This window comes from Aethalodelphis obliquidens, unplaced genomic scaffold (assembly GCF_003676395.1).
Source record: "Aethalodelphis obliquidens isolate GAN/ISIS:26980383/991018 unplaced genomic scaffold, ASM367639v1 scaffold16, whole genome shotgun sequence".
In the NCBI taxonomy this organism is placed as follows: Eukaryota; Metazoa; Chordata; class Mammalia; order Artiodactyla; family Delphinidae; genus Aethalodelphis; species Aethalodelphis obliquidens.
Genome location: NW_020837960.1, coordinates 12,879,563 through 12,900,309, shown reverse-complemented (window position 1 = coordinate 12,900,309; position 20,747 = coordinate 12,879,563). Strand labels below are relative to the sequence as shown.

Here is a 20,747-nt window from a genome sequence, read left to right as displayed (position 1 = left end):
GCCCATTAGAAGAGATGGCACCTTAATCTGAAGGCTATGGAGTCATTGAAAGATTTAAGTAGGGCAGTGATATAATCAAGCTTGTATGTTACAAAGGTCATTTGTTTTGTTTTGTTTTGTTTTTTTGTGGTATGCGGGCCTCTCACTGTTGTGGCCTCTCCCGTTGCGGAGCACAGGCTCCGGACGCGCAGGCTCAGCGGCCATGGCTCATGGGCCCAGCCGCTCCGCGGCATGTGGGATCTTCCCGGACCGGGGCACGAACCCATGTCCCCTGCATCGGCAGGCGGACTCTCAACCACTGAGCCACCAGGGAAGCCCTATTATTATTATTTTTAAATTTATTTATTTATTTTTGGCTGCGTTGGGTCTTCGTTGCTGCGCGCGGAGGCTACTCTTCACTATGGTGCACGGGCTTCTCATTGCGGTGGCTTCTCTTGTTGTGGAGCAGGGGCTCTAGGCGCGTGGGCTTCGGTAGTTGTGGCACATGGGCTTCAGTAGTTGTGGCTCATGGGCTCTAGAGCGCAGGCTCAGTAGTTGTGGCGCACGGGCTTAGTTGTTCCGCAGCACATGGGATCTTCCTGGACCAGGGCTCGAACCTGTGTCTCCTGCATTGGCAGGTGGATTCTAAACCACTGCGCCACCAGGGAAGCCCCCAACTGATTCTTTTAAACAGCAGTGTTATGTTTCATAGAACGAAGGCAACAATTTATTTACAACCAGTCCCCTATTGATGAGCATTAATTTCTTGCTATTACAAAGAATGCTCAATTAAAAATGACATGTCATTCTACACTTATGTGAGTATATTTGTAGAATAAATTCCTAGCAGTGGAATTAAGGTTTTGTTGTATGTAATTTTTATGAATATCAACAAATTGCCAAAGAAGCCACATCAAATTCCATTCCTCCCAACAATGTATGAGAGAATGAATTTCCCACCAGCTTTGCCGACACAGGGTGTTTTAACATTTTTTGACTTCTGCTAATCTATTAGTTGAAAAGTGATTTCTCATTGTAGCTTTAATTTGCATTTCGTTTTCATGAGTAAGGTTGAGTTTCTTTTCATATATTTAAGAACTGTTTTGTTTCTGTGACTCATGAGTTCATATCCTTTGCCCAATAGGCTTGCTGATTTTTTTTCTTGTTCGAATTTTTCTTATTGACTTTTATCAGATATTCAAAAGCTAGCTTTTGTCTGTGATGTGAGTTGCAAAAATTCATTTGTCTTTTTTTTTTTTGCAGTACGCGGGCCTCTCACTGCTGTGGCCTCTCCTGTTGCGGAGCACAGTCTCCGGACGCGCAGGCTCAGCGGTCATGGCTCACAGGCCCAGCCGCTCCGCGGCACGTGGAATCCTCCCGGACCGGGGCACGAACTCGCGTCCCCTGCATCGGCAGGCGGACTCTCAACCACTGCGCCACCAGGGAAGCCCCATTTGTCTTTTGACTGTGTTTTCTATGCAGAATTTTTCTTTAATATAGTCCAATTTATCAGTGTTTTATTTTAGGGCTTCTGGATGTTATGTTATCCTTAAGCAGTCCTTGCCCATTCTGAGATTATTAAAATAAATTCTCTTACATTTCCTTCCAGTATTTTTAGGGTTTCATTTTTTACATATACATATTTAATATTTCTGGAATTCGTTTTGATCTACAGTGTGAGAGATCCAACTTATCTCTTCCCCCACGTATCTACACAAGAGTCTCAACATCATTTATTGAGTAATCTATGCCACCCTCTGCCACAGCTGATTTGAGATTTTTAAAAAAAATATTTATTTATTTAGCTGCGCCGGGTCTTAGGTGAGGCACGTGGGATCTTTGTTGCCGCATGCAGGATCTTTAGCTGCAGACTCTTAGTTGCGGCATGCGGGCTCTAGTCCCCTGACCAGGGATCGAACCCGGGGTCCGCATTGGGAGTGCGAAGTCTTAACCACTGGACGGCCAGGGAAGTCCCTCAACCAGCTGATTTGAAATGGCTTCTTTATATTTGTGTCTCTTTCAAAACTTTCTATGACATGTGAACTTTAATCCCATTTGCGACCTTGTCCTTTTTTTTTTTTTTTTTTCATTTTTCAAAGTATTTTATTTAAATAAGTTTTTCTCTTGGTGTGTTTGAATTTTCCAGAAAAAAAAATACTGACAAATACTATACAACTGGGACCATTTATATTCTTCCTGAAGAGGTAACTGCCCTTTTTCTACATCTTCCCCTGCTCCCAAGAAACCCAAAGTGAATCCATTAAGCAGTGGGAGAAAGACCTCTTCTGACCATTCAGAAGTCCTGGGCCTGGGGGCTCCTCCCCAAGCCTGGGCTGGTTTAGGAGGCCTCTTCTTTACCATCCTTTTTGCCCTCTGTTAGCTTAACCTCCCCAAGATGGGCCAAGCAGCCTCCAGTCCTGAGGCACCCCTGGCTGCCAGTGGCAGTTCTGGGACAGAGGCTGGGAAGGAGTAAAATTGGAGAGGGACAGAGGAATGGAGCCGGGGTGGTGCCCAGAGAGGGGAATGAGAGAAGAAAACAGGGGAGAGAAAGATGAGAATGAAGTGGGAATAAAAGGTAGTGGACTCCAATTATTGCTTTGAGCTCCTTTCACGCGCCCACGTATTCAACAAAAATTTGCGGGCGTATCACACACAGGGATTGTTTTGGGCGACCTTGTCCTTGAAGGAAGGTTCATTGTTGCTGTTTTGTTTTTAAGTAGGGGAGAGACTTGAGCAAGTTTGTATGTGGAGGGAGAAGCAGGTGGTGCAGATGTGCAGAGGAGGCATAAATGGGCCATGAGGGGAAAACAGGGCAATTTACGGCAGCTCCAAAGCACTGATCGCGTGCCCACCTCCGGCAGGGGAGTGCGTGCTGGGAATTTCCCCAGTAAGTTTCTTGCATGACGTGAGGCATCTTCCCTTCCAGCTCACAGAGCCCCCTCCCAGTTTGTAGGTCTCCTCGAGGCCTCTTTTCCTCCCCATTCAGTCTGGAATGTGTGTTAATCGCTTGCGTTCCCACCTGGGATTCCACTTCTCTTAACATCCCAACATGGATCAATGCCATGACTCATCTTTCACTGGTCTCTGTGTAGGACCATATCCTTTGCCCTCAGGGTTTATACCAAACCTGCCAGCCCCTGACCCCTTCCTCTGAGCAAATGACCTGTCTCTTCTGGGTGGAATGCAGGTTTTCTATCCAGAGTCCATGGTTGGGATTCAAAGGCTGGGAAACTGAAATTATATGTAAGAATCTGTGTAATGTGCATTTTTAAGAGGTGAAACATCCAGAGTGTTCATCATATTCTCAACACACCCAAAGGTTAGAAAAACCTTGATTTCAGCAAATTGAGGATGCCAGGAATAATCTCCCTTATCCTTTTGAACTTTACCTAAAACCTATTGATACCCGTAACTGCCCTCATTTCCTTCTCTCTACTTTCAGAGGATGTGGATCTTCCTGTTTATCTAAGGCCAATCACTATTCATCATCCTTTAACTCCCCCCTTTCAGCGAGATTATTTTCTCTTAGCTCCCCATCTCTCCCTTCCACTGTCTTTCCTTTAAAACTGGTCGCTCTCAAGCCCAAACACACATAACAGCACCATCACCCAAGCCCCTGTGTTGCTGTCTGTTTTGCTCTCAGCTCAACCTTGGTAGATCCTGCTGTCTCGTTTGTGATCTCCTGGTGTCCTGTGTGCATGTTTGTCCTGAACTTGCTGAGCTGCATTATCACAGCTATTTCTCTGTATCTGTCTCTCCCTTTAGGCTGTGAAGTTGAGGACCACATCTTAATCATTTCTGCATCCCTTGACCAGGGGCTCAAACATTGTGGGAGCTCGGTAAATATTTGTACACAGGACTTAATTTAGTTCTCCTTCTGTAGACTTCCTTCTTCTCTATTGAGTTCTTTCCTTGAGGTATAGAAACTAGAACAGGAAGCAGTACAACTTTTTCTTGTATTTCTTTTCTCTCTTCTATTATCCAATACTCTACTAGCTTTTGGGGGCTATAGCTACGCATTGAGTTGGTCTGAATGACTCCTGAACCCTTTTCTGCCTTGTAACTAAGAACTCAAAGCTCATACTCTAGTAAGTATAATTTGTATTATCATCGCCTAAATTAATGTCATTACTACCCACACTGAACCTTAACTGCTTGTGAGGCAGTACAAACAAAGCTCATTTAGAAATAGTTACCTATGTAAGGAAAAATATTCTACCTTTTTTCTCTTTAGAAAGATACATTTACACATGATCTAATTGCCATGTATAGGAGGCCAGCAGTACTATGGCAATATATCTGATTGCTAACTTTAAACAACAATTTATTAATGAACTACCTTCACTTGACAACACTTCTTTTTTAAAAAATCCATTTCTAAGTACTCCATATCAGGCCTTTTACTGATTGTAGTGTTTTTTTGTTTTTTCAAATTTTTGCCTGCCCAGAATATATTTTCTTTTGGTAACAATCCCTCCAGTTTCTCCTAGGGAACCATTATGCATGGAGGCCAGAACCCTCAGAGCATCTGACAAATCTACTGGCCACCATGTCCTCAACCAATGACGACTGCTGATGAGAAGCTGCTAACACTAGGCCTCATCTTTGGCTTGATGAAGCGAAGGCGAATTTGCTTCCTGTCTTGTTACATTAGTTTCCTAGGGTTGCCGCAAAAAAAAACTACCACAAACTTTGTAACTTAGAATTTATCTCTCACAGTTGTGGAGGCTGGAAGTGTGAAATCGAAGTGTCAGAAGGCTCTAGGGGAGAATCCTTCTTTGCCTCTTCCAGGTTCTAGTAGCTTGTAGAGTGCCTTGGCTTGTGGCAACAAAACTTCAATCTGTCTCCATCTTCCCGTGGCCTTCTTCTCGGTGTGTCTTTGTGTCTTAAATCTCCCTTTCCTTTCTCTTGTAAGGATACCAGTCATTGGATGTAGGGCCCAACCCAAATCCAGGATGATCTCATCCTGAGATCCTTCATTTAGTTATATCTGCAAAGATCCTTCTTCCAAATAAGGTCACATTCTGAGGTTCCAGGTGGACATGCCTTTTGGGGCCACTATCCAGCCCATGACACTTGCCTCTGGCACTCCTCCAGATCCAGCTCTGCAGATGCTCAAGAGGTAAATCTGAGAATCTCCTACCCCCCTTCCTGTTTCCTCCTACTTTCGTGATTTGGGAGTTTGTGGCCCCAACTTTGGCTAACACCTCTCGAGGGCTGCCTCAGATATTGGACACCTTCTATCAAGATACATGATAAATTGGCAATGGCAGGTAGGCTTCCTCGCTATTGATTGGGTTGAAGCTGGCAATCCTTTATGTATTTTTCCATTTCCTTCTCTTCTTTTTTCTTGTCTTGTTTGTAAATGGAAAGGCTAAATAAATCATTTTGAGTTGTGTTGTGATTTATACATGGCAGCAGAATGTGGTGAATAAACTATGACAGCCTCATTTCTTTTTTTTTTTTTGCAGTACACGGGCCTCTCACCGCCGTGGCCTCTCCCGCCGTGGAGCACAGCCTCCGGACACGCAGGCTCAGCGGCCATGGCTCACGGGCCAAGCCGCTCCACGGCATGCGGGATCCTCCCGGACCGGGGCACGAACCCGCGTCCCCTGCATCGACAGGCAGACGCCCAACCACTGCGCCACCAGGGAAGCCCCTCATTTCTTACCTACTTTGGGCTAAATGTACTTCTTGATGTCAGAGGATTTCACGGAACCAAATAAGCCGGGGACAAGCAGTGCTGTCTCACTGGGCAGAACCTACCGACGCTAAGTCATCTCTAAAGCAGGTCAGTGTGTGCTTGTTCCCTCCCCAAACCTCCCACACAAAGATTCATAACCAGGAGAACTGGTAGAAGCTACCTAATGAAAAGGAGATTCACAAAAAAGAAAAAAAAAACAAGCCAAAAAGGGAATTTCCTGGTGGTCCAGTGGTTAGGACTTTGCACCCTCACTGCCGAGGGCCTGGGTTTGATCCCTGGTTGGGGAACGAAGATCCCACAAGCTGTGCAGCATGGCCAAAAACAAAGGGGGGGGGTGTTCACAAAGGTGAACCTGGGGTGAATAGACAGGTAGATGGGTTATATCCCATTTTTGTAAACAAAACACTGGTATTCTCATTAACAAATTGGTGGGAATAAAAAGTGAGATGGGGGCTATTGCAAGCATCAGATGTTTTGTCCTTTGTAGCACGTTACCTTGTTTCCAGTTACAGCACTTTCACCTTCCTTTAGGGAGCTACCCTCCCAAGTTCTCAGCCTATGTGGTTTAGATCAGGTTTAACCCACCCTTTGGCTTCAAAGGTAGAGATGTGAACCAGCCTGGGCTATTGGGTGACCTCCTGACCATATGATTGATTCAGGGGTAAACAAGTGACCAAAGCTGGTCCCTAGAGCCAATTAGCCTTAGTCCTTGGGCATTATTGGCTGGAACTAGTGGGAAAGAGAGGCCTTCTTTTCAGTGGTTGCTAAGCTGGTAGGATGTCAGTTTAGAGGGGCTGCTATCTCTGCCTGTCACCACCTGGGAAGCCCACCTAAAGATGAAGTCCACACAAAGGAAGCAGGCTGGGGGACAGGGACAGAATCCTGGTGACATGAACTGGGCATCCACATCCAGTTGTACCTCAAGCTGGGGTTATCTTTTTTTGCTTAAGCCAGTTTGAGTTTGGTTTCTACCACCTGCTGCCAAGAGTCCTGATAAATATAGGAATCTTCTGAGGTCATAAGAAATGAGTGGGTCTGTTATCCACGGGTCTACAATAATGATAACCAGCATTTATTGCTGGATTTTGTGCTAATTGCTTAAGTGTGTCATCTCATGTAATCCTCATAACACCCTATGAGGTATCAGTGCCCCCATTTTAAGACAAATTACAGCACAGATAGGTTAAGAAACTTTTGCAAGTTTACACAGCTAGTGGCAGTGCCAGGATTTGATCCCAAGATGCTGTCTCCAAAATTTCCGCTCTTAACTAGCAGAGTATAACTCCCTGATGTTACTCAGAGCTCTTAGTTGCAAACAAAATAATACACCTGGCCAGTTTAAGCAGGTCTGGAAGCTATATAACCAGGGATATGTCCAACCTCACTGCAATGCTCCAGTGTTACCACCATTCCATACCACATCACGGGCCTCCAACATGGTGGGTCACAACAGTGATGCTTGGGACTGGGTACCAGAAATGCCACCTCTGCTGCTGTTGAACATCTAGCCACCTCCACCACAAGATGATTCTGGGAATGTCTGCTTCTTTACTTTTCTCTCCTTGGAATCCCAGCCCTATGTGGGTACATCTGATTGGCTGAGCCAGGCCACATACTTGTGCTCTATCAGCAAGGAAAGCTGGGAAATGAGTTTTGCCTTCTGTTCTTTGAATCAAGAGGCTCAGTGGCCACAGCATAACAGCAATCTGACTTTTTTGATTCTAGAAATCTTAATATGCCATGTTTGGACCAAACCAAGTTTGGTTCTTACACTTCGGAGTGCATCAGAATTACCTGGGGAGCTCGCCGAAAACAGATGCCTGAGCCCACACCAAAACCTACAGACAGAATCAAAATCTCTGATAATGAGGCGAGGGCATCTATATTTTTAATAAGCTCTCAGGGGATTCTGATGAACACTGAAGTTTCAAAAACATTGACCTAGAGGATTTTGTTGTCTAAATTGGTCCACACCATGTTTGTTCAACTATCACCCTCATCCCTCTAAACCTAGGGATTACTCAGTTCTGATAAGTGCTGAACTAAAGATGCAGTCCTTCTGTGTGTTGATATGCACTAATTAGAAAGAATATAAGGACTTCCCTGGTGGCGCAGTGGTTAAGAATCTGCCTGCCAATGCAGGGGACACGGGTTAGATCCCTAGTCCAGGAAGATCCCACATGCCACAGAGCAACTAAGCCCATGTGCCACAACTACTGAGCCTGCACTCTAGAGCCCGCGAGCTACAACTACTGAGCCTGTGTGCCACAACTACTGAAGCCCACGTGCCTAGAGCTCACGCACCGCAACGAAGAGTAGCCCCTGCTCGCCACAACTAGAGAAAGCCAGCACGCAGCCATGAAGGCCCAACGCAGCCAAAAATTAAAAAATAAATTTATTTTTAAAAAAGAATATAAATGTGATTTTTTAAAAACCTCTTTATGATTAGATGGTAAAAGGAAATGCTCTGAATCCATCTTTTCATGTTTTCTTAGAAGGACCACAGTATTATGAATGGGTCAACTGACATCTTATACGTTGATAGGGTGAATACTAATCTTGTCTTTATTGACAAACCAGTTTGACTGATAAACATTTTTAACTCTAAGAGTCTCAGTTTCCAAGTATGACAATTTTATAAACCAGTGTACAAGGCTGTTGGGAAAAAAAGACATTTAAAAGACCATAACGTGTCCAGTTAAAATGAAGACTGAAAATTGGGTACAATTTCTAGATTGATTTTTCTGGCCAGTGTCAAATTAATTATGTCTGTACCTGTTGTAAAAAGTAGCAACCTTAGGTTAATAAACTGCTTTCTTTAAATGTATAGTGTGGATGAGGTATTACAGTATTATGTATTCTTAGGGGAGCAAGATGTGTTGCTTTCAGCATTACTCAAAAAGATAAAAATCATCCTAAGTTATATCCATAGGCAACTCCATTTCTTCTTTTCTGTCCAGTGATAAAAGGAGCAAGTTTATTTTTATCTCAGAGCGCTGATTATGTAAAGAGAAAACTTTAGGACAAAATACCTGATCATATGGTCTGTTCAGCCAACATTAACCCATCCTAAGGAAACCAAATGGAAGTTCTCTAAAGGGCTGCACAGTGGAAAGGAGGTGATCAGACAGACTTGAAAATGAGCTTCAAAATGCTTTTCAATATTCTAGCTTAGGTTCTGGACATTTTTCAGTCTTAATACAATCATGTACCTTTGCTGTTTGCCATTATCTATAGTCATCTTTTATTAGCAAATGCAGAAACTGATATCTAAAAGTGTATTTGCTAGCTTAGTTCAAATAATACCTTAGCTGCCAAAGCAGTTACCTAAGACTTTAAAATACTTCAGTAACATTCACTGATTAATTCCCCCAAGGAAAATAGTCACAAGGCACCCACTCTGAAGTTCATCTTTAGCATCCCATTGAGCCCCCTAACCCTTTCAATGTTCTGTACTTCCAGGGCATTCAGTGCTCTCACAAGGACCCAGGCAGCCAGGGACAAGGATCTTATAACCTAACTATTGCTCCCAGGGACTCTCCCATTTTAAAAGGCACCCAAGAGAAGGCAAAGTCTAATGAAATTAGACTGAATTACCACTGACAGTGTAATCTTAAACCCTGTAGCACCTGGCTGGTAAAAAATGTTTCAAGAATGAAAACTTTTAAGCATCAATTCACTCAAGAGAAATGATAATCCACTCCTCATAATGCAAGTATTATCATACTGGTGATTATAGCCATGTAACATAAAATGACTATGTATTTAAGAATATTTAATATAGGAAAGTGGAACGCATCAACAAGGGAGAGGGGAGTGTTTAGAGGAACATGCATGATAAGTGCGGCGATTCTCAAACTTGAGCTGACAAACAATAACGGGATAATTGTTAAAAACGGAGATTTCCTGACTGTAACCTCAAAGATCCCCATTCAACAGGGGTGGGTTTGGGAATCTGCATCTAAACAAGCTCCCCAGGTGATTCTGATGGAGGTGGTTCAAGGTTCTCAAATTAAGAAACAGAAAAAAAAAAAAAAAAAAAAAGAAACAGGTCTACTGTATTCTCCAGTCCCCAAATGAAAAGGTTCTGCCATGTCCTGGAATTCTAAAGATTAATTGCTATCAATTAATTAATTGATTGATATCAATCGATATCTATTGAATTCATCTGGTGTTATTTAGCTCTTAAAAAGGCTGTATATAATCCTCAATAATTAGGCCTAAGAGGAGGAAATGAACAATCATTTATAACAAATTCTGAAAAAAAAAAAAACGCAAACAGCTCTACTTAAATAATTGCAGGTTTGGTGATAAAGTATAGGCAGGAGTTCAATGTACTAATATTCTGATAACTGATGACCGTTATTAGTGAGGATTCACACAGGTTTTTAGAGCAAGGGCCTAAGGTATGAATTCAGATATGTTTAGGAAATTCTGGAAGGCCAGTAAGGTAGATCTTTGATGTTAGGATACATCAGGCCAACTCCTGTGCGACGTTTATGACTTGACCAAGAGCCACTCTCCTCTGGGAGGCTCCTTTTACCTTCTAAAATCGGGTTAATTGCAGTTACATGGGCTTCCTAGTATCTGCTGGCACAGGGACCAACCCTACGCGTATTTCTCACTGTCCACCGCCCACACTGGTGCGATTCTTCAAACACCAAAGAATGAATGCTTCAGGGTTTTTGCATACGTGGTCTGTAAGCACCTTTTGGCAGGAAAGGGCTGGTTGCAGGAAAGGGGGCTCTGCAGGAGGCCCCTTTTGTCTTATCACTTACCTTAAACCTGGCAGCCCCATGCTCTACTCAACTCGGGTCCCAGCACACCTTTCAATTTTTTGATCACACAATACCTTGCCTAACCTGTTCTTTCCATGGATCAAAGTAGAAATGAAGAAAACATATATAACAGATGATCAGATCTCTTCCCTAGCTTCCCCTTCAGTAATCTCACGAACAAACCGTGTGAAGCCAACTGTGTGAACAAGACAGCATCTATAAGCCTGCACGACGAGCCTGCACAGAGCGGGATGGGGATGACTCTGATCCCCCCATCTCAATGATTGAGGTTACTTCCCTTTTTCCGTTTAAAAACTTTCCTGACTGAGCAGAATCTTTGGAGGTGGTTTTAGGGGGACACTGAGTCCACAATCTCCCCAGATCGCCAGCGTTCTGATTAAAAAAGCAGCTTTCCTTTCTCGCGACATTTGCCTCTCTCTTGAGTTATTGACTGAGCAGCGAGCAGCCAGACCTGATTTGGTAACAAGTCATTTTTCAAACTGCTAGTTTGTCATTTTTTTAGGTTTCAGCTTAAATAACATCTCTTCAGATAGATTTTCCTTATCACCTTACTCAGGTAGGATTTCCATCCTCAATCACCTGTTGGATTGTCCCATTACCCTGTTTTCTTTATAACACTAACCACAGCTTGTGGCGCCCCCCCCAGTTTTACGGAGAATTGACATACATCACTCATGAGTTTACGGTGGACAGCACAACGGTTTGATTTACATATTGTTAAATGATACAACAGGTTGCGCTAACATCCATCTTCTCATATAGACACAATAAAAAGAAAAAAAAATTTCTCCTTGTGACGCGCATTCTTAGGATTTACTCTCTTAACTTCCCTATACACCATACAGCAGTATTAGCTATAGTCATCATGATATACACTTACTTGGTCTTTTTAACTGAGATCTTCTGCTCTCCCACGTCTCACGAGGCAGGGAATCTGCGTTACTTACCTGTGAACACTCTGTAGTGACTAGCACAGAACCTCCTCTCATGGATGAGGGCTACGAATGTCTGGTTCACCACTGTGTTCTTAGCACCTAGGACACACCCGGGTATTTAACAAATGTTTACTGAATGAACAAACACATTATCTCCTTAAGAAATACTTATTATAGGGAACTGATCTGAAAACTCAAGGGCTTTCTTTCCTTGGATCCTGTATGTCCAGATTCCTATCATTCAATGCTTAGCTTTTGTATTGCAAAGTATCTCTTTGGTCACTTCCCCAGTTAAGGAAGAGAGAAATTTCTGTAATAACCTAAATGGGAAAAGAACTTGAGAAAGAATAGATATATGTGTATGTATCACTGAATCACTTTGCTGTACACCTGAAACTAACACAACATTGTTATTCAACTATACTCCAATATAAAATAAAAATTTTTAAAAAATAAAGAGAGAAATCCCAAGTCCTGTCTCCTTAGTAATTCGGTTTCTAACTCTGATCCTATATAACACAAAATTGGGACTTAAAAAAAAAAGAGGTTCATTTCCCCTGGAATTATAAAAGAATACATGCTTCCTGAAAGAATTCGAGAAGTAGAAAAAAGGAAAAAAAACAAACCCCAAACAAAAAAACCGTAAAATCTCATAATCAACCAATCCAGAAAAAACCCACCAACTGTCAAATAAAAATGGAATATTGGTTACAATCCCAGTGCCAGCCCCTCTTGTGCCATGGTGCTCTTAAGAGCATTTCCAATTTGTCTGTCTTGTGTTTCTAAATAGTTTATATTTGTAGTTATACTGGGGTAATGAAAATCTGGCAGGTGAGTTGGAGTGAAAGACTTTTTTTTTTAACCCACAACAGCCCACAATGATCTGGTTGGTTAGAATAAATCTTTACAGGATATTCTCCTTACGCACATTGCCTGCTTCAGATAAGCTAATAATATTAAAAGAAACAAAACAAAAATAAAAGACGACAACTTCTCAGATACAGATGCAACTTTATTCATACATAAAAAAAATCACACCTCAGGAATTCTTCTTTTCTAAAAACAGTCTTTTAATTATAAAGTTCAAGATGAAAAGATTGAAAGGGGCAGTGTATAACTTTTTAATTTTGTACATACTCTAGTCACGGTTAAATATTTAAGCTGCAAAAAAATATACCTCTCCTATAATAGGAAATGCACAACCTTTTGTAACTGCAGACTAAAATGACATGATGGTGTCAAAAGCCAAAGTAAAAAAATTTAACAGTCTGAAGTAGAAGACTTGGTACTGATGTTACATGGGTACTATCCTAGCTACTTCCCCCATGTTGGCTATTCCTCTTAGGTATACAACTCAACAGAGACTTTTTTGTGAACAATACTTGTCATTGCCATGGAAAAAGTGAAGAGAAGTGATAAGGGCTCCTGTAAATAGTCTAAAAACTATCTCCCACGATCATATGTTTCTAAGTAATATGTAATGTTAACATTATCCACCCTATATAAGAAACAAAAAGTGCCAAGATGTTTCAGGATCAAATAATTTATATGATAACTGTTAATCTATTCTGGAGCATGTAGGCCTCAGTACCATCTAAAGCCCAACCTTACTTCCAAAAAAAATCATTAATTCAAAGAACCATAAAATGTTCAAGTGATAAATGTCAAGTAGCTGTTACATCTGAACAAGATAAAAAATTCTTCGAAAACTGTAGCTTTTCTTTTCTTTCTCTGTTTGGCATAGGGCTTAATTTATGATATTTTTCCCAATACAAAAAAATTTATTGGATGAGACAGCCTTATTATGGGTGTAGCTACCACCGCTCACCTTTTGTCTCCCCTCCCAATTCCCCCACTTGCTAAAGCCATTTATTTACCAGTAACGATGTTATTATTTGAAGGATCAAAATCTACCTGAGATGACAATTTAGACAGCTGAACAAAATCATATAATTTCAGGGACAATGAACTTAAATGTCACCTTCACCAAACAGTAAAGAATGTTAAAATGTCTGCTCCCCTCTTTGAACTTAGTGTTGTTCTTTTTTCTTCTTCATTTTTAAGTTTCAAAAGAGGTCACAGCTCTACAAAATTTGGCCAAGAAGTACAGAAAATTAAAAAGTTCTTAGCAGAAAATGTCAACAATCCCAATTTTCTGCCAAATGGAGAGGAGAATTGATTTACCAGGCCTTTTGCGGCTTTGGAAGAGGGAAGGGAATAAAATGAAGACCACCTGTCTATCCTGTTCAGATAGCTACTTCCTTCTTTTATTGTCAATGTTGTTATATTGGGTTTGGTCTCTCCATGGGGCAAAAACCTCTGGCTTGGCCTCACATTTCGTTAAAACTGTCCTCAGGGTGGCATGAGAGAGCATTAGACCTGAGGTACCATGTAAGGTGGTCACTCATGGAAAGTATTAATATTTTCTCCCTTTTGTTAAGGTCACAGACATTCCAAGGGTGATGGAAGAAATAATAAATACATACTAGAGAAATATCCCTATCTACCTTCAGGTAAGGAAAGCAAAGCAAAAGTAAGTATCCAAAGATGACACTTTTACATTAAAAATACCAAAACTTCTCAAAAATATATATTAGGAATTTACATAAGGATGAGGAATTAGAAAACATTTATTCCTTTCGTCAGGGAAAAAATCATAACAAAATTAATGAAAGTAATAGATGCTCCTGTACAAAGTTTTCTGTTCAGAAAATATCATCCACTAAAAATGACATCTTTGGTCAAAAGGTAGCTCTGTTCAATCTGCTTAGACTAGACTTTTTCAATTTGCTTAGGAGAAAAATTCATCTTACAAATAGTAACACTCTGAGTAGGTTACGGTTATGGAAGATCATTGTACTTCTATGATCAGGAGAAAAATCTGTCACATAATTTGATTGAACAGTTTATTCAGTTTTCATGAAGCCTAGATGAGCCAGGACTCAGAATCTTTTTTCATTAAAACCGTGTGCTTCATCAAAACTAGAGCACAGAACTAGCAGAACCATCGGGATTAATCTGTAAGAAAATATAACTTCCAGAATTTGAATTTAAGCTTTAACTATTAAGAGTTTTGTTTAATATCTTAAGGGGCAGTGCTTAAAGCATCACAAACTTACAATACTACAATACTCCATCTGTGTTTTTTTTTTTTTAACATCTTTATTGGAGTATAATTGCTTTACAATGTCGTGTCAGTTTCTGCTGTATAACAAAGTGAATCAGCTATACATATATCCCCATATCTCCTCCCTCTTGCGTCTCCCTCCCACCCTCCCTATCCCACCCCTCTGGGTGGCACAAAGCACCGAGCTGACCTCCCTGTGCTATGCAGCTGCTTCCCGCTAGCTGTTTTACATTTGGTAGTGTATATATGTCAATGCTACTCTCTCACTTCGTCCCAGCTTACATCAGGGTGGTTTTGATTACAGTTTCCATTTCCATTTTTGTATTCAGGGATTATGAGTTTGATTTTTTTTAAGTTACTTATGACTGATATAAAAGATCTGTCCCCAGTAAATTAGCTAAAGCACGTTAAATATAAATGAATCAAGTCAGATCATCCCAAAGCAGGTTAAAGACTTAGAAAGCTTTGGTGGAGATCACAGAGACCAGGTCTCAGACTTCACACTGGGAACGGTTAATGGTGTTCTCTTGTCCCTCAGATTGCCTTCCCTAGAAATAATTACTGAAGTTGGAAAAATCAAAATAGTTTTTCCTTAACACATGAAAAATGCAGAGGTCCCTCCTTCTGACTTAGAAACGAACAAACCAAAAAATCCAAACCACAAATAAAAAGCCCTGATTGCCACAACAAGCAAATTGATAACAAAATGGACAAAACCTCCATACCCTCTATTTTCAAGTAAATGTTGTGTATTCACTGGCTGCAGTTTAGAGGGAAACCCAAACAATTTCAAATTCATGGATTCACTGTGAGGACCCGACACACTCACCCAGGGCAAGTTCATAATATCTGATGAGGGGGTCTGAGCTGTGGGAGAGACTCAGTGGATGGTCCTGACCAGATCTTAACTGGGCACTTGTGAGACAGCACAAAAATTAGGGAGTGGCGGGGAGCGGGGGGAACCCTCAAAAAAATTATTTGAAGAAAAGCTGACATTTCCTCAGAAGCCAAAGACACATAAAATTCTACTCTATGTAAGACACACTGATTTCATGTTTCCACGTGACTTTAAAGGACGCGTGGTTTGTAAGACTAAAGCAATCCTCTAATCTTAAGAAACTCAAAATAAAGGAAGAAAGATGGACAGACAGAAAAAAAGAGTATTCTTCAACTCTTCTTCATTGCACAGGGAAATCCCCCTGAAGTAAGAATAAGAAAATTCAGTAAGTTGGAAAATATTTCTCACTTTAACCGTATTTTCCCTGAAAGTCACATTTTAATATTGATGTAGGTTTCATACAATTAAAAATCACAAAGATTTTAAGAAGCAACCTTAGCTTTTATGTAATCACCATTACGAACCCTTGTCAGTTCGGGCTATGTATGAGTGATGTAACGGTTTTGAACCTTAGCTTACAGAGAACATTTCAAAAGCAATGAACATCTTTTGTGATCTTGTTTAACATAAAAAGACTGCTGGCAAACCTCATTCCTTAATAAAGCATGCATATTTACCCAAGCTTCAAACCACACTTTCCTTTGCCATGTCTCACAATGAAAAGCTTTTATTTCAGCATTTTGAATAGTAATGCCCTGTTAGGTTATTACGAGGACAAGTCTACTTTTGCAGTATACAACATTTTTTATTCCACAAGGCTGAATTTTCAAACCTCACAGTTTACTTAGAAAATAAAGATCTGCAGGTTTATAATCTACTTTATTATAAAAGGAAATAAATTTTTACACAGTTATATATAACAGTATTTAGAAAAGTTCAAATTTATCAGTACGAAAATATACCTCACTGAAATATACTTACTTATAAAAACATATTGCCTTTGCCATGTGAAAACCTGGTGTTTAGTTCCCTAGATTTCTTTATCAGGGCTTTTTTCTGAGCTTCATCAAACCGATGAACTTTGAGATCCATATCACGGTTAAATGGTATTCTTTCTTGGGGCTTATTTTTATCTTCAGCAGCCTTATTCTTTAGTTTTTTCTGATGAATGTCCATAAGAGATTCTGGTCTTTTTGATTCCTGGGGAGAGCAAGACAGTAGAAAGAAAAATCTTATATAGATCATTGACAGAATATAATCATGAAACAAAAGAATGAAGTAGTAATGGTAAACATGAAGGAGGGCTATTTACAAACCCAATAGGTTTTTCCAAATCTAAGACAGCATCTCTGAAGGAAATGTGTTATCAGAGGCAAATTCAATTATACCAAAATGAAGGTATCTACCAACTATATGCTACACAATAAAAAAAGAGCAAGACGGAGAGTAAACTAATGTTTAAATAACCCTCATGAAAATCATTGTGTGATTAGTCAGCATTAGAGGCTGAACCAAGAACACAGGTGAGAAAGAAGAGCAACTACTTTCTCACTTGGGAGCCCGGTTAAAGCTTCATGGATGGGCTGGTCCGTGAACCCTGAACGGGTGGAACTGAAGAGACGGGCACTGCCAGGCTGAGGCTAAGGCAAGTGCAAAGCAGAACAACCGCGGCGCAGAGATGACAAGATCCAAGGCCGGTGCAGGAAAAGCTGGCATAGTCTGTGTGCCAAGAGAATTTTTGTCCTTTCAGCTTTATCGCCTTCATTTTCTTTCTTTTTAGCTGGGGTAGGTGCTCACATTTTCTTTTTCTTTTCCTTTTTCTTAAATTGAAGTATAGCTGATTTACAACACGTTAGTTTCACATTTTCAAATATATCTAGTAGGATGAGGTTTGAACAAAGTCAACTGGTTTCATAAATTGGACAGTCTTTACAGACCTTTTGGTATTGGTTAAACTAAAAGACAGAACAGCCCTGGATTGGAGAAGCAGGGAGTGGGACGCAGGAGTAGATGCAGGTAGTACAGACCAGCAGCCATCAAACTGCGATATATGTATCCCTGGGGGCCACACGGGGTGGATTCCATGGGGTACGAAGGCATGGAGAATTTCAACGTTACCTACTCATGATTCTCAACTTCTTAGCCTCACTTAAAGCTGACTTGCCTGGTAATGCATCTCGTGAGGATGTCTCCCCTTTCATTACAGCCCTTTCCTATTTAACAAAGGAGAGGCCTTTCAGAATCTTATTACAGAATGTTGTCTTGGACAGAAAGTCTCCAGAGCATCAAATAAAAAACCTGAAATACTGTATGAATGAAACTTCTTCTAATCAAGGAACTGTAAACCCAGGAGGCTTTGTGTCCTTTTGTGTCTCAAACATATTTCTCATAAGAGCATAATGTCCTTTCGGAATGGGTAGTTTGGCTCTTGTTGGAATGTTCTGAATTCAGATATACTGCAGAATGGGGCAATGAAAGAAAAGACAATTTTTGCTTAACAACCACATCTCTTCCAGGCCCTGCCTCCTGTCAGAGAATATATTTGAGAGCAAAGACATGAGGAGAGCTCAGTAAAAGCAAAATAACTGGTAAGAAACGATGAAGGTGGCAGCATCTTATTTTATCAGAAGACAAACTCATGGCACCTACCCACCTACGTTACAATTCAGAATAGTCATAGGAATGATCATAATCACATCTATTTGAACAGAGAAATGGAGTCAGACTTTCTCACAGAAAGTCAGTCTCAATCACCTGTATGATTTGACAATGAGATCTGACTTTATCAATTAAGTTATGTGGTTGCTATTTCCTATACATTGAGCTCTATCTGGATGCTGAATTAGTAAATATTTATTTGAATTAGCACTATTTCCATGTTCTCAATCCCTCTCATTTCATAAATTGGTCATTTCATAAATCTTGGTGAAGTCTTTAGGAAACAAATTGATTTGCAAGTTAAGTGCTTTCGAATTCTTTATTTTTAATGAAAACTGGAGGTGAAAAAAATCAAATGTTGCTAAGAAAAAATAACCTATCAATACACATAGCAGGGAGAAACAGTTTAGACCTAAAGTTCTGCATTTGGAAAAATCTGGTTAGCAATGATGGTGCTGACATTTTCAACACTGGTGACCTTAGGCAAGTTATTTAAGCCTCAGTTTTTCAGCTGTAAGATAATAAATCATAATAGTAATAATGTCTAAATATTTGGATGAGGTAGGAGTTAAGTAATCTAATTAATACAAAGGATTTAGTAATGTGGCGGGGTTCATAAGAATCAGTCAAGGGACTTCCCTGGTGGCGCAGTGGTTAAGAATCCGCCTGCCAATGCAGGGGACATGGGTTCGAGCCCTGGGCCGGGAAGATCCCATATGCCGTGGAGCAACTAAGCACGTGAGCCACAACTATTGAGCCTGCGCTCCAGAGCCCGCGAGCCACAACTACTAAGCCTGTGCGCCTAGAGCCCGTGCTCCGCAACAAGAGAAGCCACCGCAATGAGAAGCCTGCGCACCACTTTGAAGAGTAGCCCCCGCTCACTGCAACTAGAGGAAGCCTGCGTGCAGCAACAAAGACCCAACGCAGCCACAAAAAAAAAAAAAAAAAGAATCAGTCAATACATGTTAAGTATTCAATTTACTTAGCACATACTATATTGTAATCCTCACAACATCTCTATAAATTAACTGTTATTATTCCCATTATACAGATTTGGAAAGTGAGAATGAGAATATAAGCCCTGTTCAGGAGGGCTGGAGAGTCAGGGCACTATAGCCCTTCCTCACTCTCTTTACCCTGTCCCTCAGTATCCAGTAGGGTGGCAATGCTGCCAGCTTGTGACCTTTGGAGAAAAGATGGAAAATGGTCCTCAGCTGAGACGTTATTAAATGTCTAGCCGTTCTGAATGCAAAAAAAAAGACCAATGTGAAAAAAAATCAAAGTTGAGAGAGAGTTGACAGTTGAGAGATCATTAATAATAATTTTTTGTTAATAGATCATTATAAGGTTTAAGTAAGTAACAAAAATCACACCAAAAGCCAATTCATGTAGAGATCAATTTGCTAAATGACTGGTTTGCTGATTTACCAAATTTAATCATTTAACAAAAATGTGTAGGTTTTATATTAATTTGCAAAAAGCCAGGGCAATTTATTTTGAATGGGCGAGTTTTTCAGCAGTTTTTGAAAATTCATGCTAAGATTCTAGTTGTTTGGTTTTTATTTTGCCTTCATGGTAATATTTTAAAGAGTGTTCAATTTATCAATACTAAGAGTTATAAGGTGGTTTAGTCTTAAGACTATATTAATATTTTGAAAACTATATCTCATAAGTAACCAAAATTTCAGCATAAGATTAGAACGCTAATTTTTTGGATGTGTTTTAAAATAAATTGCAGACACTGTTACATGTATCCCTAGTATTTCAGCATGATTTCACTAACCAGAGTTCAATACTTGTTTACAATTTTTTCTTTTAAAGTAAATTTACATACAATGAAATGCGCAAACCTTAATACTACATTCATTGAGTTTTACAATTCAAACTCCTAGCAATTTCTGGAACATATTTCCATCACCTCAGAAAGCTCTGTATGCCCCTTCCTAGTCCATCTCCACAATCCCACTCCAACAACTATTCTGTTTTTTTCCCCACCATAGATTCATTTTGCTTATTGTAGAGCTTCATGTAAATGGAATCATACAGTAGTACTTGGGTAGGAAGTCTTGTGTAAGACTCCCTTCGCTCAGCATAATGACTTTGAGATTAATCCACGTTGTTGCATTTATTTGTAATTTGTTCCTTTTTATTGCCAGGTAGTATTTTATCATGAACACAGTTTGGCTTTTTCTTTCTCTTACTGATGGACAGCTGGGTTGCTTGAAGTATTTAGCTGTTATGAATAAAGCTTCTATGAACATTCCTGTATAAGTCTTTTAGAAGCTATTATGAGTGAAGCACGCTCGAGTCTACAAAAACATGTTTTCATCTGTCTTACATAAACACCCAGGGGTGGAGTTGCAGGGTCATAGGGTAGGTGTTCGTTTAGTTTTATAAGAAATGCCTGTTTGGAAAAAGGCCCAGCTTGTTAATTTTCAGCTATTCTTCCTTTCTAACATAACTCATTACAGCTATAAATTTTGCCTCTAAGTGCCACTTTATATTACACCTCACACATTTTGATATGTTGTACTGAATATTATTTTATCATTCAGTTTAGGTATTCCATTATTATGTCTTCTTTGATGTAAAGCTTAAATTTTGAATTATCTAATTTCCAGTTGTGTAGGGCTTTTAAGTTATTCTGAAGTTTAATTTAAATTCTTCGTGGTGCCTGAATGATGGTGATTCTTTCAATTTTGTTGAG

General features: G+C 40.2%; 1 protein-coding gene across 3 annotated transcripts in view; it reads right to left on the bottom strand.

The window, feature by feature from the left end:
* Window positions 1-9,743: 9,743 nt before the first annotated feature.
* The window catches only part of GPALPP1 (GPALPP motifs containing 1), a 31,356-nt gene continuing 20,352 nt past the window's right edge, over window positions 9,744-20,747 (bottom strand). Inside the window, exons 8-9 of one of the 3 annotated variants that reach the window (XM_027116223.1) lie at window positions 16,364-16,582; window positions 9,744-11,516 (exon numbers count right to left, since the gene is read on the bottom strand). In XM_027116223.1, coding sequence (XP_026972024.1) covers window positions 16,364-16,582 — 219 coding nt within the window. In that variant the 3' untranslated portion in view covers window positions 9,744-11,516. Of the gene's footprint in view, window positions 11,517-14,730; window positions 15,744-15,800; window positions 16,583-20,747 lie in introns of those variants that run through there. The other 2 variants (XM_027116221.1, XM_027116222.1) reach the window with 2 other exon arrangements.